Consider the following 26,658-nt stretch of genomic DNA (forward strand, 5'->3'; position numbering starts at 1 on the left):
TGGACACTTCAAGAGCAGAACATTGGGGATTTCTAATGATCAAATAGTAAAGGCAGGCAAATTTCATCGGATTAAATAGCACAAATTGAGGAGAGGTCATTTTCCCATGATCAAGTACACTGAAGGGTAGGGCTTTAAACGATCAGTACAATGTTCAGAAGTCATTTGATCTTACTATATTTTGCCCACAGCACTGTGCCGAAGAAGATACTGGTCTAAATAGCAGAGGATGGTTTCGATCCATCGACCTCTGGGACCAGCACGCTTCCGCTACGCCACTCTGCTTTTATGCATTGATTTTGAATTGTTCACTGCTTTAGACGAACATTTTGTAACAGAAACCATGGAGTGATTGCTCAAGGTTTGTGAATTGGAGGTGCAAAACAGCGTAGTGTGGCCAAGCGGTCCAAGGCGCTGGATTCAGGTTCCAGTCTCTCAGGAGGCGTGGGTTCGAATCCCACCACTGCCAGTTGGTATCCTGCAGTTGGCTGGATAGAAGACTTTCGAGTTAATGGGGGGCTATCAAAGAACCAAAAGGCTGTGCTCTTGGCCTATCTGATTCTATGTACACTCATGCATTCCTCAGCGATCTGGTCGTATTGGGGTTCTTTTCCTATATCTAAATTTAATTATCTTTACCTGTAATGCTGATCAGCAATGGACACTTCCAGACCAGAACCGAGCAGTCTCAGGCGCTGAATTCAGGTTCCATTCTCTCAGGAGGCGTGGGTTCAAATCCCACCACTGCCACTTGGTATCCTCCAGTTGGCTGGATTGAAGACTTTCGAGTAAATGGAAGGCTATCAAAGAACCAAAAGGCTGTGCTCTTGGCCTATCCGATTCTATGTACACTCATACATTCCTCAGCAATGTGGTCGTGTTGGGGTTCTTTTCCTATATATCTACATTTAATTATCTTTACCTGTAATGCTAATCAGCAATGGACACTTCAAGAGCAGAACATTGGGGATTTCGAATGATCAAATAGTAAAGGCAGGCAAATTTCATAACCCTAACCCCAGATTAAATAGCACAAATTGAAGAGAGGTCATTTCCTCATGATCAAGTAGACTGAAGGCTTTAAACAATAAGTACAACGTTCGGAAGTCATTTAGTCTCAGTATATTTTGCCTGCAGCACTGTGCCGAAGAAGATACAGGTCTAAATAGCAGAGGATTGTTTCAATCCATCGACCTCTGGGTTATGGGTTGTTCGCTGCTTTAGACAAACATTTCATAACAGAAACCATGGAATGTTTGCTCAAGGTTTGTCCATTGGAGGTGCAAAACAGGGTAGTGTGGCCGAGCGGTCCAAGGCGCTGGATTAAGGTTCCAGTCTCTCAGGAGGCGTGGGTTCGAATCCCACCACTACCTCTTGGTATCCTGCAGTTGGCTGGATTGAAGACTTTCGAGTAAATGGAAAGCTTTCAAAGAACAAAATGGCTGTACTCTTTCCTTGTCTGATTCTATGTACACTCATGTGTTCTTCAACAATCTTGTTGTCTGGGGGTTCTCTTCCTATATATCTACATTTAATTATCTTTACCAGTAATGCTAATCAGCAATGGACACTTCAAGAGCAGAACATTGGGGATTTCTAATGATCAAATAGTAAAGGCAGGCAAATATCATCGGATTAAATAGCACAAACTAAGGAGAGGTCATTTTCCCATGATCAAGTAGACTGAAGGGTAGGGCTTTAAACAATCAGTACAATGTTCAGAAGTCATTTGATCTTACTATATTTTGCCCGCAGCACTGTGCCGAAGAAGATACTGGTCTAAATAGCAGAGGATGGTTTCGATCCATCGACCTCTGGGCCCAGCATGCTTCCGCTGCGCCACTCTGCTTTTTATACATTGATTTTGAATTGTTCACTGCTTTAGACGAACATTTTGTAACAGAAACCATGGAATGATTGCTCAAGGTTTGTGAATTGGAGGTGCAAAACAGGGTAGAGTGGCCGAGCAGTCCAAGGCGCTGGATTCAGGTTCCAGTCTCTCAGGAGGTGTGGGTTTGAATCCCACCACTGCCACTTGGTATCCTGCAGTTGGCTGGATAGAAGACTTTCGATGTAATGGAGGGCTATCAAAGAACCAAAAGGCTGTCCTCTTGGCCTATCTGATTCTATGAACACTCATGCATTCCTCAGCAATCTGGTCGTGTTGGGGTTCTTTTCCTATATCTAAATTTCATTATCTTTACCTGTAATGCTGATCAGCAGTGGACACTTCAAGACCAAAACCGAGCAGTTTCAGGCGCTGGATTCAGGTTCCAGTCTCTCAGGAGGCGTGGGTTGGAATCCCACCACTGCCACTTGGTATCCTGCAGTTGGCTGGATTGAAGACTTTCGAGTAAATGGAAGGGTATCAAAGAACCAAAAGGCTGTGCTCTTGGCCTATCCGATTCTATGTACACTCATGCATTCCTCAGCAATCTGGTCGTGTTGGGGTTCTCCTATACATCTATATTTAATTCTCTTTACCTGTAATGCTAATCAGCAATGGACACTTCAAGAGCAGAACATTGGGGATTTCTAATGATCAAATAGTAAAGGCAGGCAAATATCATCGGATTAAATAGCACAAACTAAGGAGAGGTCATTTTCCCATGATCAAGTAGACTGAAGGGTAGGGCTTTAAACAATCAGTACAATGTTCAGAAGTCATTTGATCTTACTATATTTTGTCCGCAGCACTGTGCCGAAGAAGATACTGGTCTAAATAGCAGAGGATGGTTTCGATCCATCGACCTCTGGGTTATGGGCCCAGCACGCTTCCGCTGCGCCACTCTGCTTTTTTTCCTTTTCCTTTTAATGTTTTTTTGAATTGTTCACTGCTTTTGACGAACAATTCGTAACAGAAACCATGGATTGATTGCTCTAGGTTTGTTCATTGGAGGTGCAAAACAGGGTAGTGTGGCTGAGCGGTCCAAGGTGCTGGATTCAGGTACCATTGTCTCAGTGCTCTCAATACTACGGCGTCATTCGACATTCGATGGTTCTCCGGCCAGGTGACGCGTTGCTCTGTAATTCACAGCAAATCCACTAGAGGGGTGTGGTGTTATGTTTGTACGGTTTTGGGGAATGCTTGTTGACTTCCTCTCGTCTAGTTTACCGGAGAAAAAAATAAATAAACAATGCAAGATGGAACGCATGAATGTTGCTCTTCAGCTCATCAACATCATGCTGGCTGACATCCAGCCCCGTATTTTCAGCAATCTCCTCCCACGAATTGCTTGCCATTTGGCAATCTTCATAATATCTTGACGAGACATTGTAGAAGTTGTTGTACTTTGTCTTCATTGATACTCTCGTCTGCTCGGTCCATTTTTGCGTGTAGAAAAATAATATTTGATAATGCCTGTGATTTCGCACTGAATCAGAAACAACAGTCTGAGTGGACCAATCATAGTCCATTTCCACCACGTCACATGCATTGACACGACGCAAAGTCAGAAAAAAGGGAAGGAGCCAGAGAGGCTATGGCATAGGGTCGTAAATCGGGTTTTCCTGGACAGCGCAGGTCTGACGCGGAAGGATAACTCGGCCTTTAGTCTTACTGTATTTTGCCCACAACACTGTGCCGAATAAGATACAGGTCTACATAGTAGAGGATGGTTTCAATCCATCGACCTCTGGGTTATGGGCCTAGCACGCTTCCACTGTGCCACTCTGCAACTGAAATTTTTAACTGCTTTTGACCAACAATTCGAAACAGAAACCATCGATTGATTGCTTATGGTTTGTGCATTGGAGGTGCTAAACAGGGTAGTGTGGCCGAGCGGTCCAAGGCGCTGGATTCAGGTTCCAGTCTCTCAGGAGGTGTGGGTTCGAATCCCGCCACTTGGTATCCTGCAGTTGGCTGGATGGAAGACTTTCGAGTCAATGGATGAGTTCAAGGGTTTATTAAATACAAACAAAAATACACGCGATCGCAGAAAATGGGCAATAGCACAATCGGTCCGTGACTGTAAGTGGATGGGGATCAATACTAACGTAAGCGGTATGCAGAGCACCGATAAGCCAACAAAACAAAAACACTCAAATACCATTACAATATAGGGGATTTCAAAATAAAGGCGGCAGACGAAGAAGCTAGCAAATGCATGAAATTTGACAGTACAAGGTACCCAGCAAGTTAATATCTCAGCACCCTTCTCTTGGATCGCCTGGGCTCAAGTACAGTCTTGATGAGCTTGAATTGGCTGCAGGTACGAAGTCGGGAACGCTCCCACAACCGACTCCGTAACAAAACACGATCTGACCAATACAATGTGACAGCCTATGCCGACCAAAAATGACATAATGTCCGTGTTATAAAATCGCTCCAGCAGCCCTCCCTGCACAGAGAGCACCGATTGGCAACACGGGACAAGTCTGTGAAAGTGTCCAACCCGCGCCATTCCTGAGATATCTGTCCATGCGTGAAAGCAATGACGCGAGTAAATCCCGCGTCACCTTACACGGGAATTTTCCGGGATATGTGTGTGAAAGAGGCTTTAGATGTCCAATCCATTTGAAGTAATTGGCAAATGAACAAACGTGATAAACTCGCTGAAATTCACAGCAGAAGGATGATTGGACGTCTATCATCTTGGGAATGGCAACAAGTGTTCCTTTTTTTTCCCGGCATAGCTGGCGGCCATCTAGGGTAGGGCAAAAAAAGTACTTATTGCACAGCATCCGCACATTATTTCTTAGTACTCCACGATACCCATCACGTCATTTTTCATTTTAGTGCCGTATTGATACCGATACCGCTACTGGAATCGGTGCAAGACTAGTAATCATCTCACTCGTTACAATTTGAGAGTATAAAACACTAGTATCATTTTTGCTGGGATTCTAAATGCTCAGGATTTGCAGACCGCAATTTCAAAGCTCAGATTTGAAGCAGAAACTAAGCTACGGATATATGAAAGTTGGATTAGGAAGCGCACAATCATTTTCCCCTCCTAACCAGCAGATTAATTTCTGCATTTTAATGTGAAGAAAGTTACAACACCTCCAATGTGTGCTTTGGAATAGACGTTATTACACATGGGGGTCGAAAATGCATCACTTTTCTCGATTGTGTGAAAATGTCTATTTTTAAATTCATTGTGCTGCAGATACAGAGCGCTGTTGCTTGGACTTGTTTTTGTTTTTTTCACTTGTTTTTTTTTTGTCATCCAAATTGAACACAGGGAAAAATAAACCTTCTGTCTTGACGAGCCAATTAAAAAGACTCACCAATAACAATGTTAGTGACGACCCGGAATGACCTATTATATTCACGTTCATGACCATTAATGAGGTTTTTATGTGACATGCATGGATTTTCTTTTGGTTAATCAACTTCTGTAAATGAGATTGTTATATTCATTGGGCGTGGGTGTGCAGAAATAGGACATGCTTGCTGGAGTTGATCCATACTGTACATTGGATGAATATAATGGAAAGCTGATGAAGTGATATCAAAGTTTTTGGTTGCCGTGGAAACCCTGTGTAGGTGGACGCGTGATGTTAAACAAAGGGGTGGACAAGAGGAAGACCTGTCATAAGACTATTTATGAATTCTTCAAAACAAAAGATGAAATAGAACTGTTTTATTAGTCTGCATTGGACAACATCCTATTCTATTGAGATTGAGATGAATGCATAGAATTGACCTGTCACCTGTGGCTTATTTACGTATACTTTATAATCTTGTACTATTGATAAGTCTCATGTAAAGTTGGTTTGTGCTGAATAATTTACCTCATGAATATTCATAATGTAACATGCATTCATGCTTGTGACACCTTTTAAGAAGGGGCGCCGATTTTTTTCCCCCGGGATTTTTACTACGGATGTCCTGATGCTGATTTTTTGACTTCCGAACCAATTTTTCCAAAATATGTTTTGCCGACCCTGATCCGATGAAATTCCGATACCTATATTTTTAGACCAGTAAAAATGATGCATAAATCATTAAAAAAATAAAAAATAAAAAAATCAAACCGAGCTCTGCTGGTCCATTCTCAAGAATATTACACGATGTGCTGTAACTATTATTAGTTTCTAAAGAGCATTAGTCTCATTTGGACATATTTTCCAAGTGGTTTGATTTACAGCAGCTGCAAGGCCTGATGGTGCTACACTTGACTACTGGATCGGATTCGATCTTGTGACCAAATCCAATACTGTCCGATACTCCAAGAATAGCCGTATTGGGCTCCGATACCGTTACTGAGCATCGAACATCACATATCTATATCTATACTTAGGGGTGCTGCCAGGGATTTTGGGCCCCATGAAAAGATATCAATTTGGGGCCCACCAAAAGTGCCGGGACACACACACACACAATTAGAGTATCAACTATGTAATTTGCTGCATTCTGGTGAATCTTTACAAACTAATTTGTGCATTTTCTGCATTAATTTAAGATGAAAATATATTTATGTAAACATGCAGCGTATAGAGCAATAATGAATAGACTGATATCATCTATAAGAAATGTATTGAAGGCCATCTTTTACAATATAAATATATTTTTATTAGAAATATTCTTAAAGCAAATACCATAATAAATGACTTAAAATAAATGTTTTGTTTGAACTTAACTATACTCCCGTCAAGGGCGTAGGTTTGCATTGGGACGGTTGGGACAAACACTACCAACTTTTCAGGATGTTTAAATTGTCCCCACCAACTTTTAGGCAACCTTATTTGCATTATGTAATGACTTCAGTTATATAGGTTATTTATAATGTCTTCCCATATGTTTTAATTTTTGTAATTGACCCCACCATTATTAAGTGAATTATTTTTATTATGTTTAGATTTACATGTACATCTTTTCACTTGCTGAATGTGCCGGTCCATTTTTTTCCTCCGAAACGCACATTTGATTGGCTGATGATTTAACCCTCACACACACCCACATTAGATATTAGAGATATGAGAAGTTTTTCTTTTCAGCCAGCAGCAGCCACTGTTAGAAATGTAAAAAGACATCATTTTTTTTGTAAGTGGGAAAAACCATTAATTTTGCAACTGTAGGTGCATCAGTGTTAGCATAACATTAAACTGTGTGAACTTGCTAACCTGCAAAACTCAAGCAGGAAGTTGCTTCAAGAGAAGTGTCCTTCGCTGTTTTTTCTATTCTCAACATTAAATAAACAGTGAGAAATGTAGTAACCTCTTCTGGCAACTATGGAACTAGAAAAAGGTTAGCAAGAAGCTGCTTAGAGAGAGAGAGGAGCTGCATAACCTCGTACGTAGCTCACACAACACAACATCCACACAACAATCATAATTAATTATGTACATTAAAAAAAAGTATTGTGGGGATGTGCGCGAGCTACGCACACTAGCTTTGTGATTGACTGGTCGATCGTGATCAACGTCATGAGCACCCCTGATTTAGTATATCAATTAATTAGGTTCGTATTCATGATAAATGTAGCCCTGACTCCCGTTCACCCAATCTGTATGGTATTATTAATGTCCCATCCTGAGCAAAAAGTGTACACACAGGATATGCTGTAATATCATCCCTACCAATGTTAAGACCAAACCTACGCCCTTGACTACAGTATACATTACAGTATACAGTATACAACCGTTTGCCTGCTGTACTGATTAAATGTAAGCTAAAAGTGGAGCAAACACTAGCTAGCAAACAATTACAATATTTCATTATGGAGTAGACTTAGCCTCACCTGGAAACTCGCAATCTCCACTATAGGCTACAGCGAGGTCCCTTGTTAACAAACTAAATTCAATTGATGACTAACTAAATTCAATAAATTCTTGACAAACTAGATTCAAGCCGATTTAAAAAAAAGAAAATTTCCACACCAACTTTCAACATCTGTAGGATACCAAAAAATTGCCATCATGATTTAGAATTCATGTTTTTAAATAGGTGCATGTCGCTCATTGAGGCTGGGAAAACCTCGTATTTCTTATGGAGTGAGCTGGCACCTCGCTTCGAAGCTAACAGGTTAATTTTCAGCACTACACTGACACAGGCCACCAACCTTCCTTTGTGAAGTACTTTGTCACATCCTTTGGCCTTTTCTACCCATCTCCTGTTTTGCTTTTTTTCTGTTTCCTCTTTTGATAACCCAATTTTTGTTTTGAAAACATTTTTGCACTACAGCGCTCTGCGCGCCTGTCATTGACTGGTGTAAGTGCGCATAGCTCTCCTGTTTTGATCGAAGGAAGGGCGGACCAAACCATTTAATGAAAATATGGGGGTTTGGGGGTGGTGGTGGCTGGCAATACATATGCTCTCTGGGTGTTTACTTTTTGCCAAAAACAAAACAAGAAAACGAAACCCTTCATTTTATTCCTATTAGAATTATAATGATAAATATTTAAATTTGCAAACGATTAACTAATGTTCTAATTTTCTTTGTGGACCCCCATCAGGGCATGGGCCCTTAGAATCAGTCTCACTTTCCCCCCGTATACAGCGCCCCTGTCTATACTTATATATAAATTGAACTTTGTCAGTGTGTGTGTGTGTTCGTTGCCTATGGACTCCAAAACAGCTGGGTGGATTTTGACAAAATTTTTAAAGTTTTACTTTATGTGGCTGAGAATGTTCTTCAATGGGTTCAACCTCTGTAGGCCTCCATTTAGTGCGAAAAATTAATTCGAAATACCAAAAATTAGCATAAAATCCTTGAATGATGAAGTGACAGTGCCGTCTTTTGGGCGAAAGACGTATCTCTGGAATTGCAATGTTGAAGTTGTCTTTCAAACTTTATGGTTTAATGCACAAATTAAAATGTGGTGTGATGACATATTGTGGCTTTGTGTAGTCCACAACGAGACACTGGATTTAAAAAAGATGTGCAATTTTCTGGAATATATATAAGGGATTCATTTTGACTGCATATTCACAATGTAGCGAGTGTTATTTATTATGTGTTACGCCCACAATAGTTCATGGGTAGTTGTGACAACCATGACTGAGAGTGGTGGTTGCATTTGCTATGTTCTGATGTTTTCTGGTGTCTCTTAGGGCCATGCAGTGTATGGGGCCCAAGAGAAGCATGTGTGAAACATAAAAACTGTCTCTCTCATTGTTTTCCACGTTGTGCTTCACAATACTGCATACGGTGATGGAAAAGCGATTGCGCATTAACCCCTTTGCGGTGTGTTTTTACTGTTCATACATTACAGCTGCAACTCTAACGAAAGTATGTTTTATCTGCCATTCGGTTGTATTGCGTTCACGTTACACAAACCTGAGCAACGCCTGGCCATACTGCTAGTTTTAACTATTGCCAACATATGCACATTATTATTCCGTACAGATTTTATATCGAAACGTCTGAACAAAACTGCCGTGAAATTAAAAATGTTTTTGTCATATATTTTTTTAATCCAAATTCAAGCATTTCCATCACCATTTCATTGCAAAATTTCGTAAGCTCGTGACAGGGCTCGCGTCAACAGGGAAGACCAGACTTCATTCTCCTGGCCCAAGCCACTTCATCTAACTTTTTGGGGAGCGATCCCGAAGTGTTACCCGGATAGCTGGTGGGAGTTTCTACAATGCATCCAGAGTCATCTATATGAAAATCTCATCAGATACATACTTTCTACATACTAAACCACCTCAATGCGGAGGAACATTGTCTCTTGTCTGAGATGCTTTTTGCACCAAAAAGGGGCTCAGGTGATGCATCTCATGGTACGTGAACATCCATGACAAAGAGATGGCGTTAGAAGTGAAAGAACCTCCATCGTTATCTGCTGCTCTTTGTTCATTCCACTCTTTCTCCTCAAATCGGAGCTCCTAATTCCTGAAAGCTTTTTTTTTTTTTTTTCACCTGCAACTCAGAAGCCCTCAATCCCTCCTCCTCTCTCCCTCGATCCCTCCCTCTGCCTGTGAGAAGGCAAAACGAGGCACACTGGCAGAACATTCAACAGGGTGCAGCTTCTGCGTCGCAGCTTCTCTGACTCGACTGAAATAGAGAAAAGCGCCCGAGCGAGTCATTCTTCTGCTTTTTTTTCTCAGACTGTGAGATCAAACGCTGAGACAAAAGTAACAAAAGAAAGGGAAAATTTGTCTTTTGTCACTTCTTGGACACTAACACAGAGCTGGAAAGAGTTTCTCAGTTGGCAGACCAACATGCCACCTGTGGCAGCAGTTTGAGGAAGAAGGGCTGGCCTACTTAGCGCATCCACTTCATCCAATGTCTTCCAAGAAGAAGTGGGCTGAGCGCAGGGACACGCGAAAGGAGCAAACCTTCGCCACCCGCGACGATGCATCTGTGGCGTCCGGGGCATCGGGGCGTCCTACCTCTAGGGGGCGTTTCTCCGAGTCTTGGAGGAGGTTAAGCTCCAGAGGGGGATCCACCAAGAGGGGGGCGCTGGGCTCTCAGCAGCCGCAGGTGAGATGTTTTGCTGCTCCCCATCCATTTCCCAATTCGACTATCAGGCTCATGGCAGGGTTAAGTAGGACGCCGAGCTGTCAACTACAAAGTAGAAAGTGACAGCAAGTCACTCAGGGAGGGATTATGGGAATTTACTAGACCAACACATTACCAACTCAATAGAGTAACTCATTCAGTGCCATTGACGGCAACAGTTCGATTGCTGCCAGCCCTCCCATTCCATATGGAGTGGACGTCTATTGCCGTCAATGGCAGACAGTGATAATTTTGAACTTTATTCTTAATATTTATTTATGTATTTGTTTCATACAGTTAGTTCAAATTCATTATTTTATGTAATGATAATAATAACACTGGGCAACAATTTAAATTCCGTCTAACAGCTGCTTTTAACTAGGAGTGGGACTAATTAATGATACATAATAATAATAAATAATCATTAATAATCATTAATTAGTGGCTTCATATTTAAGCTTGATTAATTTACTTTAACTGCATAGGATTTCTAAGCAGACAAATAGCATTTATTTTAGTCATTGAATGTTAGCTCTGCTTTGTTGATTACAAACGTCCAACAAATGCTGATGTAATATTGACTTTCATATTGAATATTGATTTTACACTCAAAATTCAGATGTTTTCACTTGTTGCATTGTAACATAAGTGGATAAGACAGGTTTCGAGCATTAACCATTATCTCAGCTTTGAGTTGGAATAAAATTACTCGCAAATATGACTCTTAGTATATCCATTTGTAAGGAAATTGAGATCATTTTTATTTCAGGATTCATACCTACGGGGATATTTTTGTTTTGTAACATGCAATTTGAAAATCAAGAATTAATATAAAACAAGAATTCATGTACCCCCCCCCCCCCTTTTTTTTTATAGTTGACATACGAGGCAGACTTGATAATTATGTTCCATAGAGTACATTCTATCCGTGCCAGTGCATCTACTTGCGTTTGCCTGAGCTTGGGAAGACCAAATGACATGTCTTCTTTGATATTTTCCCCCCCAAAGTCAACCTGGCAATGATGAAACGTCTGCTCTATTTTTGAAATGATTGCTAGTGTTTGTGAATGAAGGTCAGGGCATCCAGAATTGGCTGCTCATTGCCAAAATGTATTTGGGTTGTCAGACAGTGAGAGTGACTGGAGGAACTCTTTCGGTACCATTGACGATGATCGACGTCCAATCATGTGGCTCTTTTAATCATTCTGCTGTGAATTATATCAGTCTGAGGATGGTAGCGAATAAACATTACCAGCCCTCCCATTTCAAATGGACTGGACTTCTATTGGCGTCAATTCCTAGCGAGTGAGTTAGGTTTATACATGTTTGGATTGAAAATAGAATTCAATAGGATAATTGAAAGCAACACCTGGCTGTGTACTGGTTTGGGTCTCATGCCGCAAATGTTTTTTTTGTCCTGCAGAAAGGAACTAAGCTTGAGCCACTGGGATTTGTGTTGCTTGGATATGAACAGCAGTGTAGTACAGTGTATGAATCTGGATGAGAAAAAGAAGTCAATGAAGATGACCATTTTAAATGAAATGACCGCATATTCCAAACTCTAGAATCAGTTGTGTTAAAACGTAATACCATTTTACAAGCAGCAATGTTGTAGTTTGAAACCTAAGAGTAAATCTTTAATTCCGCTTGTGGTTGTAAATGCTCACAGAGCATTGTATGCATGCATGTATATCAAAGTTTTATTTCTAAGGTGTTGTCCTTTGAGAAGAAAAATTTGCCCAAAAAACAAGACCTGCATCTTTAGCTTAGCACCATATCGTTGTGTGTTTTAGCACTCTTCCCAGCCAAACTGTTACAGTGGGGCAAATAAATACTTAGTCAACCACTAATTGTGCAAGTTCTCCCACTTGAAAATATTAGAGAGGCCTGTAATTGTCAACATGGGTAAACCTCAACCATGAGAGACAGAATGTGGAAAAAAAACAGAAAATCATATTGTTTGATTTTTAAAGAATTTATTTGCAAATCATGGTGGAAAATAAGTATTTGGCCAATACCAAAAGTTCATTTCAATACTTTGTTATGTACCCTTTGCTGGCAATAACGGTGGCCAAACGTTTTCTGTAACTCTTCACAAGCTTTTCACACACTGTTGCTGGTATTCTGGCCCATTCCTCCATGCAGATCTCCTCTAGAGCAGTGATGTTTTGGGGCTGTCGTTGGGCTACACGGACTTTCAACTCCCTCCACAGATGTTCTATGGGGTTGAGATCTGGGGACTGGCTAGGCCACTCCAGGACCTTGAAATGCTTCTTACGAAGCCACTCCTTAGTTGCCCTGGCTGTGTGTTTGGGATCATTGTCATGCTGAAAGACCCAGCCATGTCTCATCGTCAATGCTCTTGCTGATGGAAGGAGATTTGCACTCAAAATCTCTCGATACATGGTTTCATCTGATCATAACACATTCTCCCAGTCCTCTTCTGGATCATTCAAATGCTCTCTAGCAAACCGCGGACGGGCCTGGACGTTTACTTTCTTCAGCAGGGGGACACGTCTGGCAGTGCAGGATTTGAGTCCTTGGCAGCGCATTGTGTTACTGATAGTAGCCTTTGTTATTGTGGTCCCAGCTCTCTATAGGTCATTCACTAGGTCCCCCCGTGTGGTTCTGGGATTTTTCTCACTGTTCTTGTTATCATCTTGACGCCACGTGGTGAGATCTTGCACGGAGCCCCAGATCGAGGGAGATTATCAGTGGTCTTGTATGTCTTCCATTTTCTAATAATTCCTCCCACAGTTGACAGTTGTTCTTTACACCAAGCGTTTTACCTTTTGCAGATTCAGTCTTCCCAGCCTGGCGCAGGACTACAATTTTGTCTCTGGTGTCCTTCGACAGCTCTTTGGTCTTGGCCATAGTGGAGTTTGGAGTGTGACTGACTGAGATTGTGGACAGGTGTCTTTTATACCGATAATGAGTTAAACAGGTGCCATTAATACAGGGAACAAGTGGAGCCTCGTTAGACCTCGTTAGAAGAAGTTAGACCTCTTTGACAGCCAGAAATCTTGCTTGTTTGTAGGTGACCAAATACTTATTTTCCACTCCAATTTTGAAATAAAGTCTTTAAAAATCAAACTGTGATTTTCTGTTTTTTTTTCCACACTCTGTCTCTCATGGTTGAGGTTTACCCATGTTGACAATTACAAGCCTCTCTAATCTTTTCAAGTAGGAGAACTTGCACAATTGGTGGTTGACTAAATACTTATTTGCCGCACTGTAAGTCCAAATTTATGTAAATGCTTTTGTGCTGTCATTTCCACAAACAGACATGAGGGCTGTTAGCCGAGTCTTGATTTTGACATTTGAGTATTTGCTAACATCATCGCTTGGATGACTTCCAATAGATCAAGGAAAACTTTAGCGCTAACACCAAAACAAAGCATTATTTTTTTTCATTCAATAATTTAAAAAATGCATATCAACATAATTAATGAAGGTGTGTGAGGTATTGATAATGTATCACAGCTTTGCATTTTTGTAAGAAAATCAGTATCACTTCCTGTGGCGAATTGATAACGTCACTAGAGCTGCCACAACCGATTATTCTGATATTTGGCAAGTCACCGGTTATTTTGGCGTTGAGCCGACGAATCGGCTCATATATACGTATATATAAACAAACAAAAAAAATCACATTATTTTCTGTTACATAATCGGCGACAATCATTTTAGCTGTCAAAAACTACGCGTTCCGAAAGTTGTACTTTGATGTTTCTTAAACCTGTATCATTGTTTTCCAAAGCAAAAGCAGATGTTTGCAAGTATCTAATTTTGCTCAATTATCAAATAATCTGTCTGCTTTCATTGAAGACTACAAAAATCAAAGAATATTTAGTCTTTTTTTTTTTTTTTTTTTTTCAATTGCTACTTGTACAGAACCATAATGCTTTTCGCCTTAGGGGGTAGCAAAATGTAAACAAAACATGGCCGCGCGGGCGATCAACGACAATACCAATTGATAGCTCCCAAATACCTTTAAGGAAGTTTCAAATTTAACAAAACTAAAGCATAAAGAAATTTACACGTTTTTATAGATTGATTTTGAAAAGTCCATTGGGGAACGAAAAGCGCTTGTTAACTTCATGTGTAGCCCCTTGAATATATGAACTTCAGGACTTCCTCGTCAGGACTCACTAGCTTTCACCACCGCCATCCCAGCGCTAGAATACTTTCAAAAGCTAAAAAAGCTGGCAGAAAAACCTAGATATTGTCTCTTTGCTTATTTATGAGACCGTAATCAAAGAGTTTTTGATTGGAGTTGGCTACCGCCAGCTTTCAGGGCGAAAATATAAAACTCTCCATGAATGGGAGCATAAGCAGGTAATTCAATCAATAAAGTACTTAGGTATTTACCCTGATATGAAATAATTGATGGCTAATTGTTAAGTATAGTATAAGTGTAGAGTCCATCAATTACTGGAGTATAGGAATGTTTTGTCAGTGAGAGAAGTCTATAAATCCTTGTTTTTTTAGGCCGATCATGAACTACTTGATACTCCAAGTACTTGCGGATCATTGGATTTAAAGCCACCAACAAAATGTTCCGAGCAAAGGCGCGTGTTGTCTGTTGGAATGAAGTTCCCCCTTCAAATTCTCTTTAGCCACACTTTTTGCGGGAATCATCGTTCGGAAGTCTTTAAAATCCAGGGTTCCGTTTACGATCGTCGGAGCAGTCAGGAGCACATCAAAAGTTGTTTTCCCCCATTTTTTACTGTAGCTTTTCTTTATAGGCACAACAATGGCAGATGCAAAGATACAAATGCATTGTGTTTACCCTGTAGCTACTCGCTAGCTAGCCCACAATGCACAAAGCATCATTGATAATGGGGAAATGGCGAATAAAAACATACAATAAATAAAGACAAATTAAAATAAGTTAAAAAAGTAATTAAAAAAAGAAAATTTAATGTTTTCCTTTAAAAATAATATTTTTTAAAATACTGCGTAAGACTACAGAAATCACAGAATATTTACTGGTAATGCATTGGTTGCCATTGCCAACAAAGTGCGTCCAACTTATTTGAACTGGGAGGTCTGACAGCGAACGACTAAATTTTTTTAAAGATTACATGACCAGTGAGTTACAAGGCTCATAGAAGAGAATTTACAACATTCTTATTCAAACAACATTTCTAAACAATTAATCTCTGATTGAAATAGTGGTCACTCAATTTAACAATTGATTAGTCGATTAATCGTGGCAGCCCTGGATGTCACCATCTTCAAAGTTTGGACTTGTCTCCCGTTTATGGAAAGTTATTTCAGAAGCTCATATCTGTGATCTAATTAGTTTCATCATTTCCATATATGCTCATTCATTTTGCTCTTGGCAACTGCATGCAGCTCATTTTAAGGAAAGATCTGTTCGACAACAATTTGCAAGCAGTCAGCGACTTATACTGGAAAAGTAGGGGCACAATTAAATGCTAAAGAGACAGATGTTCTCTTGCACGACACACCACCGCTCTAAACAAATGGTAATTTTCTTCAGTGGCTGCTTACAAAATGAGCTACCAGAGTTGTCCTATCAACCAAAGGAAATAATGACATGCCAGTAAACAAAATCTGAAATCTAACAAACATTGTGCTCCAATTATTATTTGGCGGGCGTGTTGTCATTTCCTTTATATACATGCCTTTCTTTTCTACAAAAAACAAAAAGTGTTATCCTTAGTTCCCACAGTTCATTCAGTTTTCATTAACTGGTGTGTTCATCTCATCTGTGTTGCTAACCAAAACAGTTGTCTTCAAAAATACGAGTTCTTTGAAAGTTTTTCAGGGTTACCGCTGGGTCTTAAATTTACCAATCTTGATTAAAAGTCCTAAAAAGGCATCGAGTTTTGTCTGGCAGGTCTTCTATTAAAATTTGAAATTGAGCTACAGTACATTGGTTAAATTGTGTCTGAGAAATTTTCAGACATTAAAGGAGGTGTTGATTCATTTTTTATTAGGTTACCTTGAAATCTGACCCGAAACTGTCATTGATTCTGTCTTAAGTGGTCCCAAAAACCTCTTGAAAAGTGATACATTTTGCTTGTTGAAACTTGTTTTTAATAATGCTTTTATCTTGTTCTGTTAACTCAATTGCTAACATTGATAGTGATATGGAAAGGCTGGCAGCGAACGATCGCTGTCAGCTCTCCCAGTCGAAATGGATTGTACGTCTATCGTTGACAATGGCGCTTAAACATGATCACTCAATCTATTCCTCTTGTGCTTATCTCCATTGCTGATTTCAATGATTATTATTAGTAGTAGTTTTTGCTTTATTTCTATTTTTGTTTTATTTTTATTTATTTATTTTTATTCTGTGATTAAATGCGATCTTTTGTCTTGGTTTTTACGTTGTGTTGATTTAAATGTGATTTTTATGGTTTTCATGTGATGTAAAGCACTTTGAATTGCCTTGTGTTGAATTGTGCTATATAAATAAATTTGCCTTGCCTTGCCTTGCCTTCTTTCACAAGATCGAAAATGGTGTTGGTTTTGTTGCAGACTACAGTCTTGGTGATTGTCTCCAGTGATTTCCTTTTCCTTAATCCAGAGGAGTCTCTCCACCTCATCATGAAACTGACTCCTCTTGCATGAAAGGATAGTCACGCTCTTCAAAGGTGTTACTGCTTTGAAGGCTTCCTTCTCTTTCGAAATGATGCTGACCGCCTATCTCACTCTTCGTGACACAAAAACGCGAGGAGACCTGTGCTCTAATAAGGTACTAATGTAGTGAACCGTGTGCAGGTGTAAAAAACCTGTCAACCCGCAAGAACAACGACAAGAACACCCTGGCACCTGTGCACGTCATCATACTGCGACACTTAAATTGAAATATCATCAACAATAGGCCAATTGGAGAGCAGAATCGCATTACTGAAGCATGAAGGGAAAGATTATGACCCATAGGGCAGCAGGATCTTACGGCACGTTTAAAAGCAGAAAGCAGGAAGTAGATATGTATCTTTTACAGCATTGTATACCGTAATATGGACTATAAAACACTACTTTTTTCCCTTATTTTGAATCCTGCAGCTTATAATCCAGCGTGTTTTATTTGTTGATTTATTTTGGGTTAATAGGTAACACTTTATTTGACAGCGGTGTCATAAGACTGCTGTAAGACCGTCATAATTATGAAATGACACTATCATGTGCAGTGTTGTTAATAACGGCGTTACAATATAACGGCGTTACTAACGGCGTTATTTTTTTCAGTAGTGGGTAATCTAATTAATTAATTTTCTCATCTTGGCAACGCCGTTACCGTTACTGAGGACGGAAAGGCATGCGTTACTATGCGTTACTATATTGGTCGAAAAGTCTGAGGGAGACGGACTCACCGAGACGACAGAGCAGAGCAGGAGTAGGGAGGAGGCAAGAAAGTTGTGACGCCGAGCAAACGCGATGCTAGGTAGCTCCAATAAAACATGTTGTAGCTGATAGCCTACAAACTACGCCCGCATGTTATGGTAGATATGGTAGACATGGTAGATATCACATGTACTATACATAGATATAACTAGATGCAAAATGACAGACATGGCACTAAATGAGTTAGTAGACAGCCGCCATCTTAAAGCAGTAGACTTTTTAGGACGGCTCTGTTGTAGAGAACCTTCCTAGCGAACCTAAGTAACTTTTTATCTAAAATACTTCTAAATCGGCAAAATCTTGACTTGAATCTATCTTTAAATGATGAAACAGTTTTAAAACTTTCATATGTCGAAAGTAGAGAGAAGGGAACTAATGCAATAATGGGAGCAATTTTAACAACTTTTAACAGTTGATTCAGGGTAAAGGGTAAATTAAGGGAAAGAATTGTGCTCAGGCCAATTGTACCAAAAACCTTCACAAAAAACTTCACATAGTGTGGCCAATGTTTTTTTTTTTTTTTTTTTGAGGGAAAAAAAAAAGTAATTATCACCAATTACTTTGCCAAGTAACTAATTACTCTTACATTCAGGTAATTTAGTTACTAACGCAATTACTTTTTGGAGAAGTAATTTGTAACTATAATTAATTACTTTTTTTCAGTAAGATTAACAACACTGATCATGTGTAGGGATGGGAATTGATACGATTTTTACGATTCCGATTCCATTATCAATATTGCTTAATGATTCGATTCTTTATTGATTCTCTTATCGATTCTAATTTGAGGAAAAAGAAGAACAAACGTTTTGATTGGCATCGAGTTTGTTTAATCAGAAGTCACAACTTTACAAACTCACAACGAGGTCAAAAGAGGCCCAAAGCCTCAATGTTAACTGTGACAATAAGTGGCAAATGCACAAGAATGTGTAACATTTTAATGAAACATATTTACAATATAAATTAAAAAAAAAAAAAGGTATATATTGGCATATAGATCATTGCTCTGCCGTTGGCAATATGTGTTAAAGTAGGGGTCCCCAAACATTTTGCTGTGAGGGCCACATAACTTTTCCCTTCTCTGATGAGGGGCCGGGGTCAGTTTGTAACAGAAAAAGTGTGACAATTACAGGAGTGCCTAAATATAAAAAATTATTGTTTTTCAGACAGCCACAATCAAATAACTCTTTCTGGATTCCTCACGGAACAAAAGTAAATAGAATAAAAATAATACTATAATATAATATAACAATAATAAACAATAATAACACTATTAATTAAATAGATAATAACCAAATAACCCTCCCTCTCTGAGTTCTTCACAGTAAAAGGCCAGGAAATAAATAACACTATTGAGGAAAAAAAAATCAAAATCAAAATGCTCTCTGGTATTGTTCAGGTGTGGAGGCAGGCCGTATCTGGCCAGCGGGCCGTAGTTTGGGGAAATAATACACTTTAACAGTTAAAGTGGATTATTTACCGTTATATTGAAACGCATGCCTTTTAGTTTTTATGGTGCTTTCATGCTCAAGTGGGGGCGCCCTTGCGCTTCCTCACGCGAAGAAGAACGCGCTCACGTGAAGAAGAGCGCGCTTACACGCGAAGAAGAAGTGCTGCATCCAAGCGAGTGAATGAGTTAGTGAGAGAGGGAAACACTGCTATGAGCCTACGTTCTTTGTTAATGTTTGTAAAATATCTACAGAGGCAACGCCTGTATGTATCATCTTTTGTGTTGTTCTGTGTTTCCATTCGCGATCGGACACCTAAATCCAGTTGTGTAGTGGTTTGAGCGATGTGCAAATGCTAGCGAACGCATGCTAACCGCTTGTGTTATTATTGTATTAGTAGCTACTCATCGCTGATTTACGTTGATGCATACCTGTTTGTTATTGGGGACGAAATTGATTTGTTTCATTTCCATTTTTAGTTTCACTCTTCAAGTGATGGTTGAATAAAGTCAGCAAATTATACCAATGTCTTCTGCATCGTCATTTGGGAGTTTAGCTAGCTGTATAGCCAGGACTGAGCCTTAGCGTCTCGGTGAGGACAGTGTGTTCGTATTCCCTCCCGATGCAGTTATCTCCACCTTGCAATGACTGCAAATCGCTTTGTTGTAATTTTTCCTTGTGAAGTGAAGACACACTTTCGAGCGTTTGAACCTACGTGCTGTCATTGTTATGTTTACAGCTGCAATGCTCGTGCTAAGCCATCGTAACCTTTCATTTTCACCCTCTTTCCTGGTGAAGTGTAGCCAAACTTTGGAGCGAGTGGTTCTTGGCGCCATGCTAGTTTGATGCGTCTGGACAACAAGACATGTCACGACGCAATATGCGTCTTTAGGAATCGTTAAGGCTTCGAAGCCTCGAAACACTAGGAACCGGTTCGGAATTGGAATCGGATTTCAATTCTCATCCCTAATCATGGGCATTTTATGAATGCTTATGACGGTTGTCATTTAATGTTATAAGGCAAATTATGTCACTAACTCAATTTATGTCCTGCTCTGATCTTTTACATCCATTCAAAAGTGGGATAATTTGCCATATGACACAAAATGACATATGTTATAAGCGTTCATTAAAACTCATGGCAGTGTCATGTCATAGTTATGATGGTCTGATGACAGTCTTATGGTGCCACTATCAAATAAAGTGTTACCAAATACCATACCTAGCAATTAATGAAACAACTACAACAGTAACTGAAGAAATAATTACCACAACACATGAATTTTGATTGTAATTTACATCTGCAGAGATGTAATGAATGCTAGGAGGCATGTTGGACGACAACAGTGTTGACAGCAGGTGGCAGCAGGGGTTGACTGGCTCCCCAAAGGGAGCAGTGATGGCCAAATGAAGCTTCTTGAAGCAATGAAGCGTTGAACCAATGTGCTGCATGGGGTTAATTTGCTTCTATGATAGTCTTATGATGCCGCTGTCAAATAAAGTGTTACCGCTTAACATCTTTTGGTGTAAATATCCCATGATACAGTGAGGACAGCTGTGGTTTATATTCCAGTGCAGCTTATCGATGAACAAATGCCGTTTTCGTGCCAAATTTGGTGGGTTGCGACTTATAGTCAGGTCTGCCTTATAGTCCGAAAATTATGGTAGTATTTTTGCCTCTCGTAACCTAAAATTTCTTTCTTAACAAGAGGCAATATTTTCCCGTTGAAGCGTGTCTTAACCTGAAAATTCCATTTGTGGATGCGTTAGTAAATATAGGTACCACTGGTTTGGTATACATGTCTAACAATTTGGCTTTGCTTTTTTGCTAAAATACAAAAAATGAAATGGATCATATTTGTTGAACAGTGCTGCATGTTCTCACTAGTGCAATGGCTCAACAATCTAAATTGTTCACAGCCTAATAGGTTGCAATATTTGACCAATCTTTTAGATGTTCTTTCAGCTCGGTCACCTCGTAGAATGAGTCAAAGCTCCAGGGTGTAAATTGATTAATACTGTGGTAAAATGTAGTTTTGAATTAATCAAACTCAAAGGAGTTTGAGTTTTGGGGCAGGTGGCACAACATGTTGATGACCCCGAAACGCAGGGTCAGCAATAAAATTAACTTGCAAGAATATTTATAATAATAAGTTGAAAATGGGTGTTTTTCGGTCTCCCATCATAAATCAGGCTGCTTAGGACATACAATGCTTTTCGCCAAGATCGTCATCCATTGAATATGGTTCACCCGCCGGTGTCGCGCCAATGTAAATACCCCCGTCAAAAATTGTATCCCCTGGGCGCAGCCACTGCGCTGCACTGGTTTGCTTGATTTCCCTGTTTTGGTAATGTAGTTATCTACGAGGTTTTAAAACATGGCCCATCCATCAAAAAAACAATACTTTTTTTTCCCCTGTCGTAAAATGAAACATATGTACTGAACGTAAAAAAAGGCAATTAGGCTGTATTGGCTGAGCCAAAATTGTGTTGGTTCGTTCCACTGAAATGGATCTACGTGACCTCTGCATTGTAATTTACATACGTTGCTAATTACTACCAAAAAAAAAGTTCTACTCACGGTTTCCAGTCATTTTTTAGTAATTAGCGTTTTCGTGTCGGTCTTTTTTTCCCCCGTGGCGCAGTGATATTGATACGGCGGAGTCGTATCGTCAGTGTGTGAAGCCATTTTAGGTCACGTGCACCAATAGGAGACGAGGACTGTTGCTATGCGCTTCGATAAACAAACAATATGGCGGCGACCGTGCCAAGCTACAACACGAGCGAAGATGAACCAAAGATAAGAAAACCGCATTCGGAATTTAGTCAAAAGGCATCGAAACGATGCTATATGCATCTCTCAACTGTCCAAGGGCGAAAAAGGGCAGGAATTTGGAAAAAACGTGCAGAGCCCGCGTGGTTGCGTCAGACAATGGCTTTCTTCCCAGGCTCCGTCGAAGGATCTTGCTGAAAATGCGTCGACTGGGATTTTTAACGACATTCACTACAGGTAAGCCACACGCACGCCTTTACTACAAGGTTAATTGTTATTAACTTATGCTAAAAAAAATCTTATTTAAACTAGTGTCGTAACGATACCATTTTTTAGCCCAGATATCAATACCACTTTGTTATAAAATGTATATAGGGTACAGTGTGTCGAAAGTGAATCCAGTAGAACTTTTTATTGCATACCAGTTATGGGTGACAATGGCTAAATAAACCTTTTGGCTCAAGAACATCAAGCTGTAGTCAATAAAAGCCCTGATACTGACGTGGCAGTGAATGCTGTTAGTCTGCAGATAGATTTACAGTGTAAATTGCATTTTTTCACAGGAGGAGGCAACAGAACGAGGACTGACGTCTCTAAGGTCTCTGCAGCTCCTGGCACTAGTGTGTGTTCAGCACTCATTGGCATCCATACATTCACAGGTTGTGACTCTGCTTGTGCCTTTCATGGCAAAGGCAAAAAAAACCTTTTCTTTTGCACGTCATAAAAAAGAATACCTGACTGGGTTTGCAAAGCTGGGCAGCAGTTTTAAACTTGACCTACAAACATTTAACACGTTGTGTAAATACGTGTGCCACCTGTTTTGCCAGTCATGTGCCAAAAATGATGCCAAATGCAGATCTTTCTGTATGGCCTCGTCAGTCTTGCCAGAACATTCTATTCCCCCCAAAACTGATGCTCTGTACCAACATTGCAGGACAGCAGACTATCAAGCAGCAATTATGAAACGTTGTCTGACAGTTAAAATGTGTGCCCCTTCACCCATTGGGAATGGGTGGGACATTGAGGATGGGCAGTTGGCAGTGACATGGATGACTAAAAATCCTGCCCGATACTGTTTTGCAAGTAGTCAACTGTAGTTGAAAGGCAACCAATTGTGACATGGGAAGATGTTCCTGTATGTCTGCAAAACTTTCTTGTACTGATTTATATCGGTGCCAAGCATGTGAGAATGTTTCCAAAGAAACAGAAGACACTTGGATGGGATGATGACTTTGAGTAAAGCGATTTTGAGGAGTAATGTTGTCATGTACAGTTTTACTATTCTTTTATTTCTATTTTTTTTATTCGTTTTTCAATATTTGTATGTGTAATAATGTGTATTTCCATAGTATGAGATACTTCCATGTTTAAATAAATGTGTACCAACAGTACTATACTTGAATGATTCCAACCTTTTGTGTATATACAGTGTGATTAAAAAAGGCTGTGCCAAAATCAAAATGCCATGTCAAAAACGAAAAACATAAAAAAAAAATAAAAACTACCTTGGACAGATGTAGGAAGTAACTAAGTTTAATTTCATGTTTTCATAGTACTCAAATATGGCCATCACCAGCAGCATGGACAACATCAAGTTGACATGAGAATTCCTCCCTCCCGCGTTGATTGCGTCTGTTATGTAATCTTTCATGTCATCAATATTCGCTGGAAGTGGTGGAACATACACTTAGTGTATAACATACGTTATGTGCCATAAAGATGGATAACGAACTTTGTCTTTAACATACCAACACGTCCAGCAAGTACTGATGATGTGAAATATCGAACAACAGTCGCAATCAAGACAATAACTGCGACATGCACACGTTTGAGAGGAATTCTCATCGTGGCTTGATTTTGTCCGTGCTGCTGGGTGTGCTCACATTTGAGCACTTGTGAAACATGAAATAAAACTTGGAAGTTATCTTCAACACGTGTCCATCACTTCTTTTGTGATGTCTTTCATTTTTTAAGTATCACCTTATGATTTTGGCACATTATATTTTTGATCACCCTTGAATTTTTTTGTCTTATTCCATTTTTGCCATGATTCACATCTAGGAGGGTGTGGTAGCAATTGGGTTGATTTTCAGCTATTTATGATCATGGCGTGCATTTTTTATTTTATTATATTTCATTGCATAGTAGGTTGTGATATTTTTAATATGACACATAAGCCTTTAGCTTAATTCAATATATATTTCATTGTGCTGGGTGCAAATCATTAATGTTGAAGTGTTTCCTTCAAGAAATTAGCTACATTTCTCATTCTGAATTCACCTATGTGTATACTAAGGCACCAATACTTGTTTCAAATGTTTGGTAGATGTGTTTATGGCATTTGATAAAGATTTTGTGTTGCCAGAATTAATATAACACTTAAAACAAGCAAAAACAGCAACACTAGATCTGTATTTTTGTGTATTCACATCAGGATACATTTCTGGCTGGTGACTAAGTTAGGAGGGTATTGGCTTTGAAAAAATCAATTTTCTAAGCACTTTTTCCATGGTCCCAATAAAGCCATATTTCCACAAGCTTGTCCATTCGCAGCACTTCCTTGTCAACTCCAATCTTTTAATGGACGACGGTCTCACAGAAGTTGTAGCTGTCAGTGAAGGGTGTTTCAGTTCTGAAAAACACGCACACACACATAAACCATGTGAGAACTGTTTCATCCATATCATATTTACATAATCTTCCAATCCAAATTATATAGGCTTGTCTCTTCTGCCATTTTTTCCTGAATAAATTTATCAAATAGGTTTTTGGAACTACGGTTAAACAGACTAAATACTATGTTATTTGTCAATCTAAACTTTTTGCTCAAAGTTAACAATCTAACATCATAATAATGACCGCTACAGCCCAGAACTCACATTGCAAGTCTTAACTTCATATGTGATCTGACCAGAAGCCCACAACTCCCATAGTTATTCACAACAAAAGGCGTGTGTGTGGCTTACCTGTAGTCAATGTCGTTAAAAATCCCAGTCGACGCATTTTCAGCAAGATCCTTCGACGGAGCCTGGGAAGAAAGCCATTGTCTGACGCAACCACGCAGGCTCTGCACGTTTTTTCCAAATTCCTGCCCTTTTTCGCCCTTGGACAGTTGAGAGATGCATATAGCATCGTTTTGATGCCTTTTGACTAAATTCCGAATGCGGTTTTCTTATCTTTGGTTCATCTTCGCTCCTGTCGTAGCTTGGCACGGTCGCCGCCATATTGTTTGTTTATCGAAGCGCATAGCAACAGTCCTCGTCTCCTATTGGTGCACGTGACCTAAAATGGCTTCACACACTGACGATACGACTCCGCCGTATCAATATCACTGCGCCACGGGGGAAAAAAAGACCGACACGAAAACGCTAATTACTAAAAAATGACTGGAAACCGTGAGTAGAACTTTTTTTTTGGTAGTAATTAGCAACGTATGTAAATTACAATGCAGAGATCATGTAGATCCATTTCAGTGGAACGAAATCCATTTTCTAAGCACTTTTTCCATGGTGCCAATACAGCCTAAATGTTTAACTGTCTTACTCGAAGGTTACCTGTTATTACTGTAATTCAAGTCCTGTATGGAGACTCTCCAATTTAATAAACGTCGATGTCCAAAATACATAACTGTGGTTCTTTTCTGTCTTCAATTAAATGTTTAAGTCGACATAACTCATAACTAATATGTGTGTGTGTGTGCTCCTGCGGCCAGGGGATACAATTTTTGACGGGGGTAACTACATTGGCTAGACACGGTGGTGGCTCTGTTGTATAATTAGCATCTTTACTGGGGCAAATTGAAACTCTGATCACCATTTTAGCGGTGCTCTCTGGTCATTGCCGCTTTTGAAAGCTTAGGTTTGATAAAAATACATATATCCCTCTTATCGCTTCGGTCCTCAGGTGTTTTTGGCTAAGCAAAGCAAATGACCGTCCAAGGTGCTAGTCACATGATCTGTTCGAAAAACAATTTTGACCCATTATAAAAATATCTTTTTTGTTCATTTCATCAATTTTTGTTGTTTGTTTTATTGCTTTACAACTTTTATAGACAATATTTTACCGGAAAAATCTTGATTTTAAAATTTAAAATATATAGGAAAGTCAATTACATGCAACAACACTTTTCGGCCACCAGGAGGGATGGCCCCCCTGGCCCTGCCTTAAACTCCATGTATGATCAAACTCCCTAATCTTCAAAGGCAGAAGATTGCGAGATTGACTCTGCCCACCCATTATGTGTCCGTGCTATTTCTACAGAACAGAGAAGTGTGGAATGGTGGAAAAGTGCCACCTTTTACTCTGTATTTGTAGCATGTGTGTCATCATTTCTATGCTCTGCAGATGACAGAGCCATCTGCAGATTATGGGAGAAGTCAGTTTGGGGTGGTTAGCCTAAATTCCGCAGCCATTCACCAACCTCGTGTTGTTTGGCTCCCATCTTGTGAAACAGTTGGACCGCAGTGGTGTTCAAATCAGGCACTTTGCCCACTGTCATCGCTCCCATGGCATCGGAGCCCCACTTTAAACTCTGGCCTGGCCCATTTCTCTGCTTTCCCTGTTGGTCTCGAGTTGATGAGGCTGCCTTGTGTCAAGAAATGAAAATAACCAATTATGTCACACTTTTATCCAAATGATGGATAGTAATTAGATTGTC

General features: G+C 39.8%; 1 protein-coding gene and 4 non-coding genes across 17 annotated transcripts in view; 4 read left to right on the top strand and 1 right to left on the bottom strand.

Annotated features, from left to right (window-relative positions):
• Positions 1 to 385: 385 nt before the first annotated feature.
• trnal-cag (transfer RNA leucine (anticodon CAG)) lies at positions 386 to 469 on the top strand. Its single transcript has one exon. It is a non-coding gene; the product is annotated as a tRNA-Leu (tRNA).
• Positions 470 to 1,291: 822 nt separating this feature from the next.
• trnal-aag (transfer RNA leucine (anticodon AAG)) lies at positions 1,292 to 1,373 on the top strand. The gene has a single exon. It is a non-coding gene; the product is annotated as a tRNA-Leu (tRNA).
• Positions 1,374 to 2,723: 1,350 nt separating this feature from the next.
• Positions 2,724 to 2,795, bottom strand: trnam-cau (transfer RNA methionine (anticodon CAU)). Its single transcript has one exon. It is a non-coding gene; the product is annotated as a tRNA-Met (tRNA).
• Positions 2,796 to 3,767: 972 nt separating this feature from the next.
• Positions 3,768 to 3,853, top strand: trnal-cag (transfer RNA leucine (anticodon CAG)). Its single transcript has one exon. It is a non-coding gene; the product is annotated as a tRNA-Leu (tRNA).
• A 6,059-nt stretch (positions 3,854 to 9,912) lies between these two features.
• trpm3 (transient receptor potential cation channel, subfamily M, member 3) overlaps positions 9,913 to 26,658 on the top strand; it is a 286,085-nt gene continuing 269,339 nt past the window's right edge. For all 13 annotated transcript variants that reach the window (XM_057832851.1, XM_057832860.1, XM_057832857.1 and 10 more), the window contains exon 1: positions 9,913 to 10,379. In XM_057832851.1, the coding sequence (XP_057688834.1) occupies positions 10,182 to 10,379 (198 nt within the window). In that variant the 5' untranslated portion in view covers positions 9,913 to 10,181. The remainder of the gene's footprint in view (positions 10,380 to 26,658) is intronic.

Source organism: Corythoichthys intestinalis, chromosome 3 (assembly GCF_030265065.1).
Source record: "Corythoichthys intestinalis isolate RoL2023-P3 chromosome 3, ASM3026506v1, whole genome shotgun sequence".
Classification (NCBI taxonomy): domain Eukaryota; kingdom Metazoa; phylum Chordata; class Actinopteri; order Syngnathiformes; family Syngnathidae; genus Corythoichthys; species Corythoichthys intestinalis.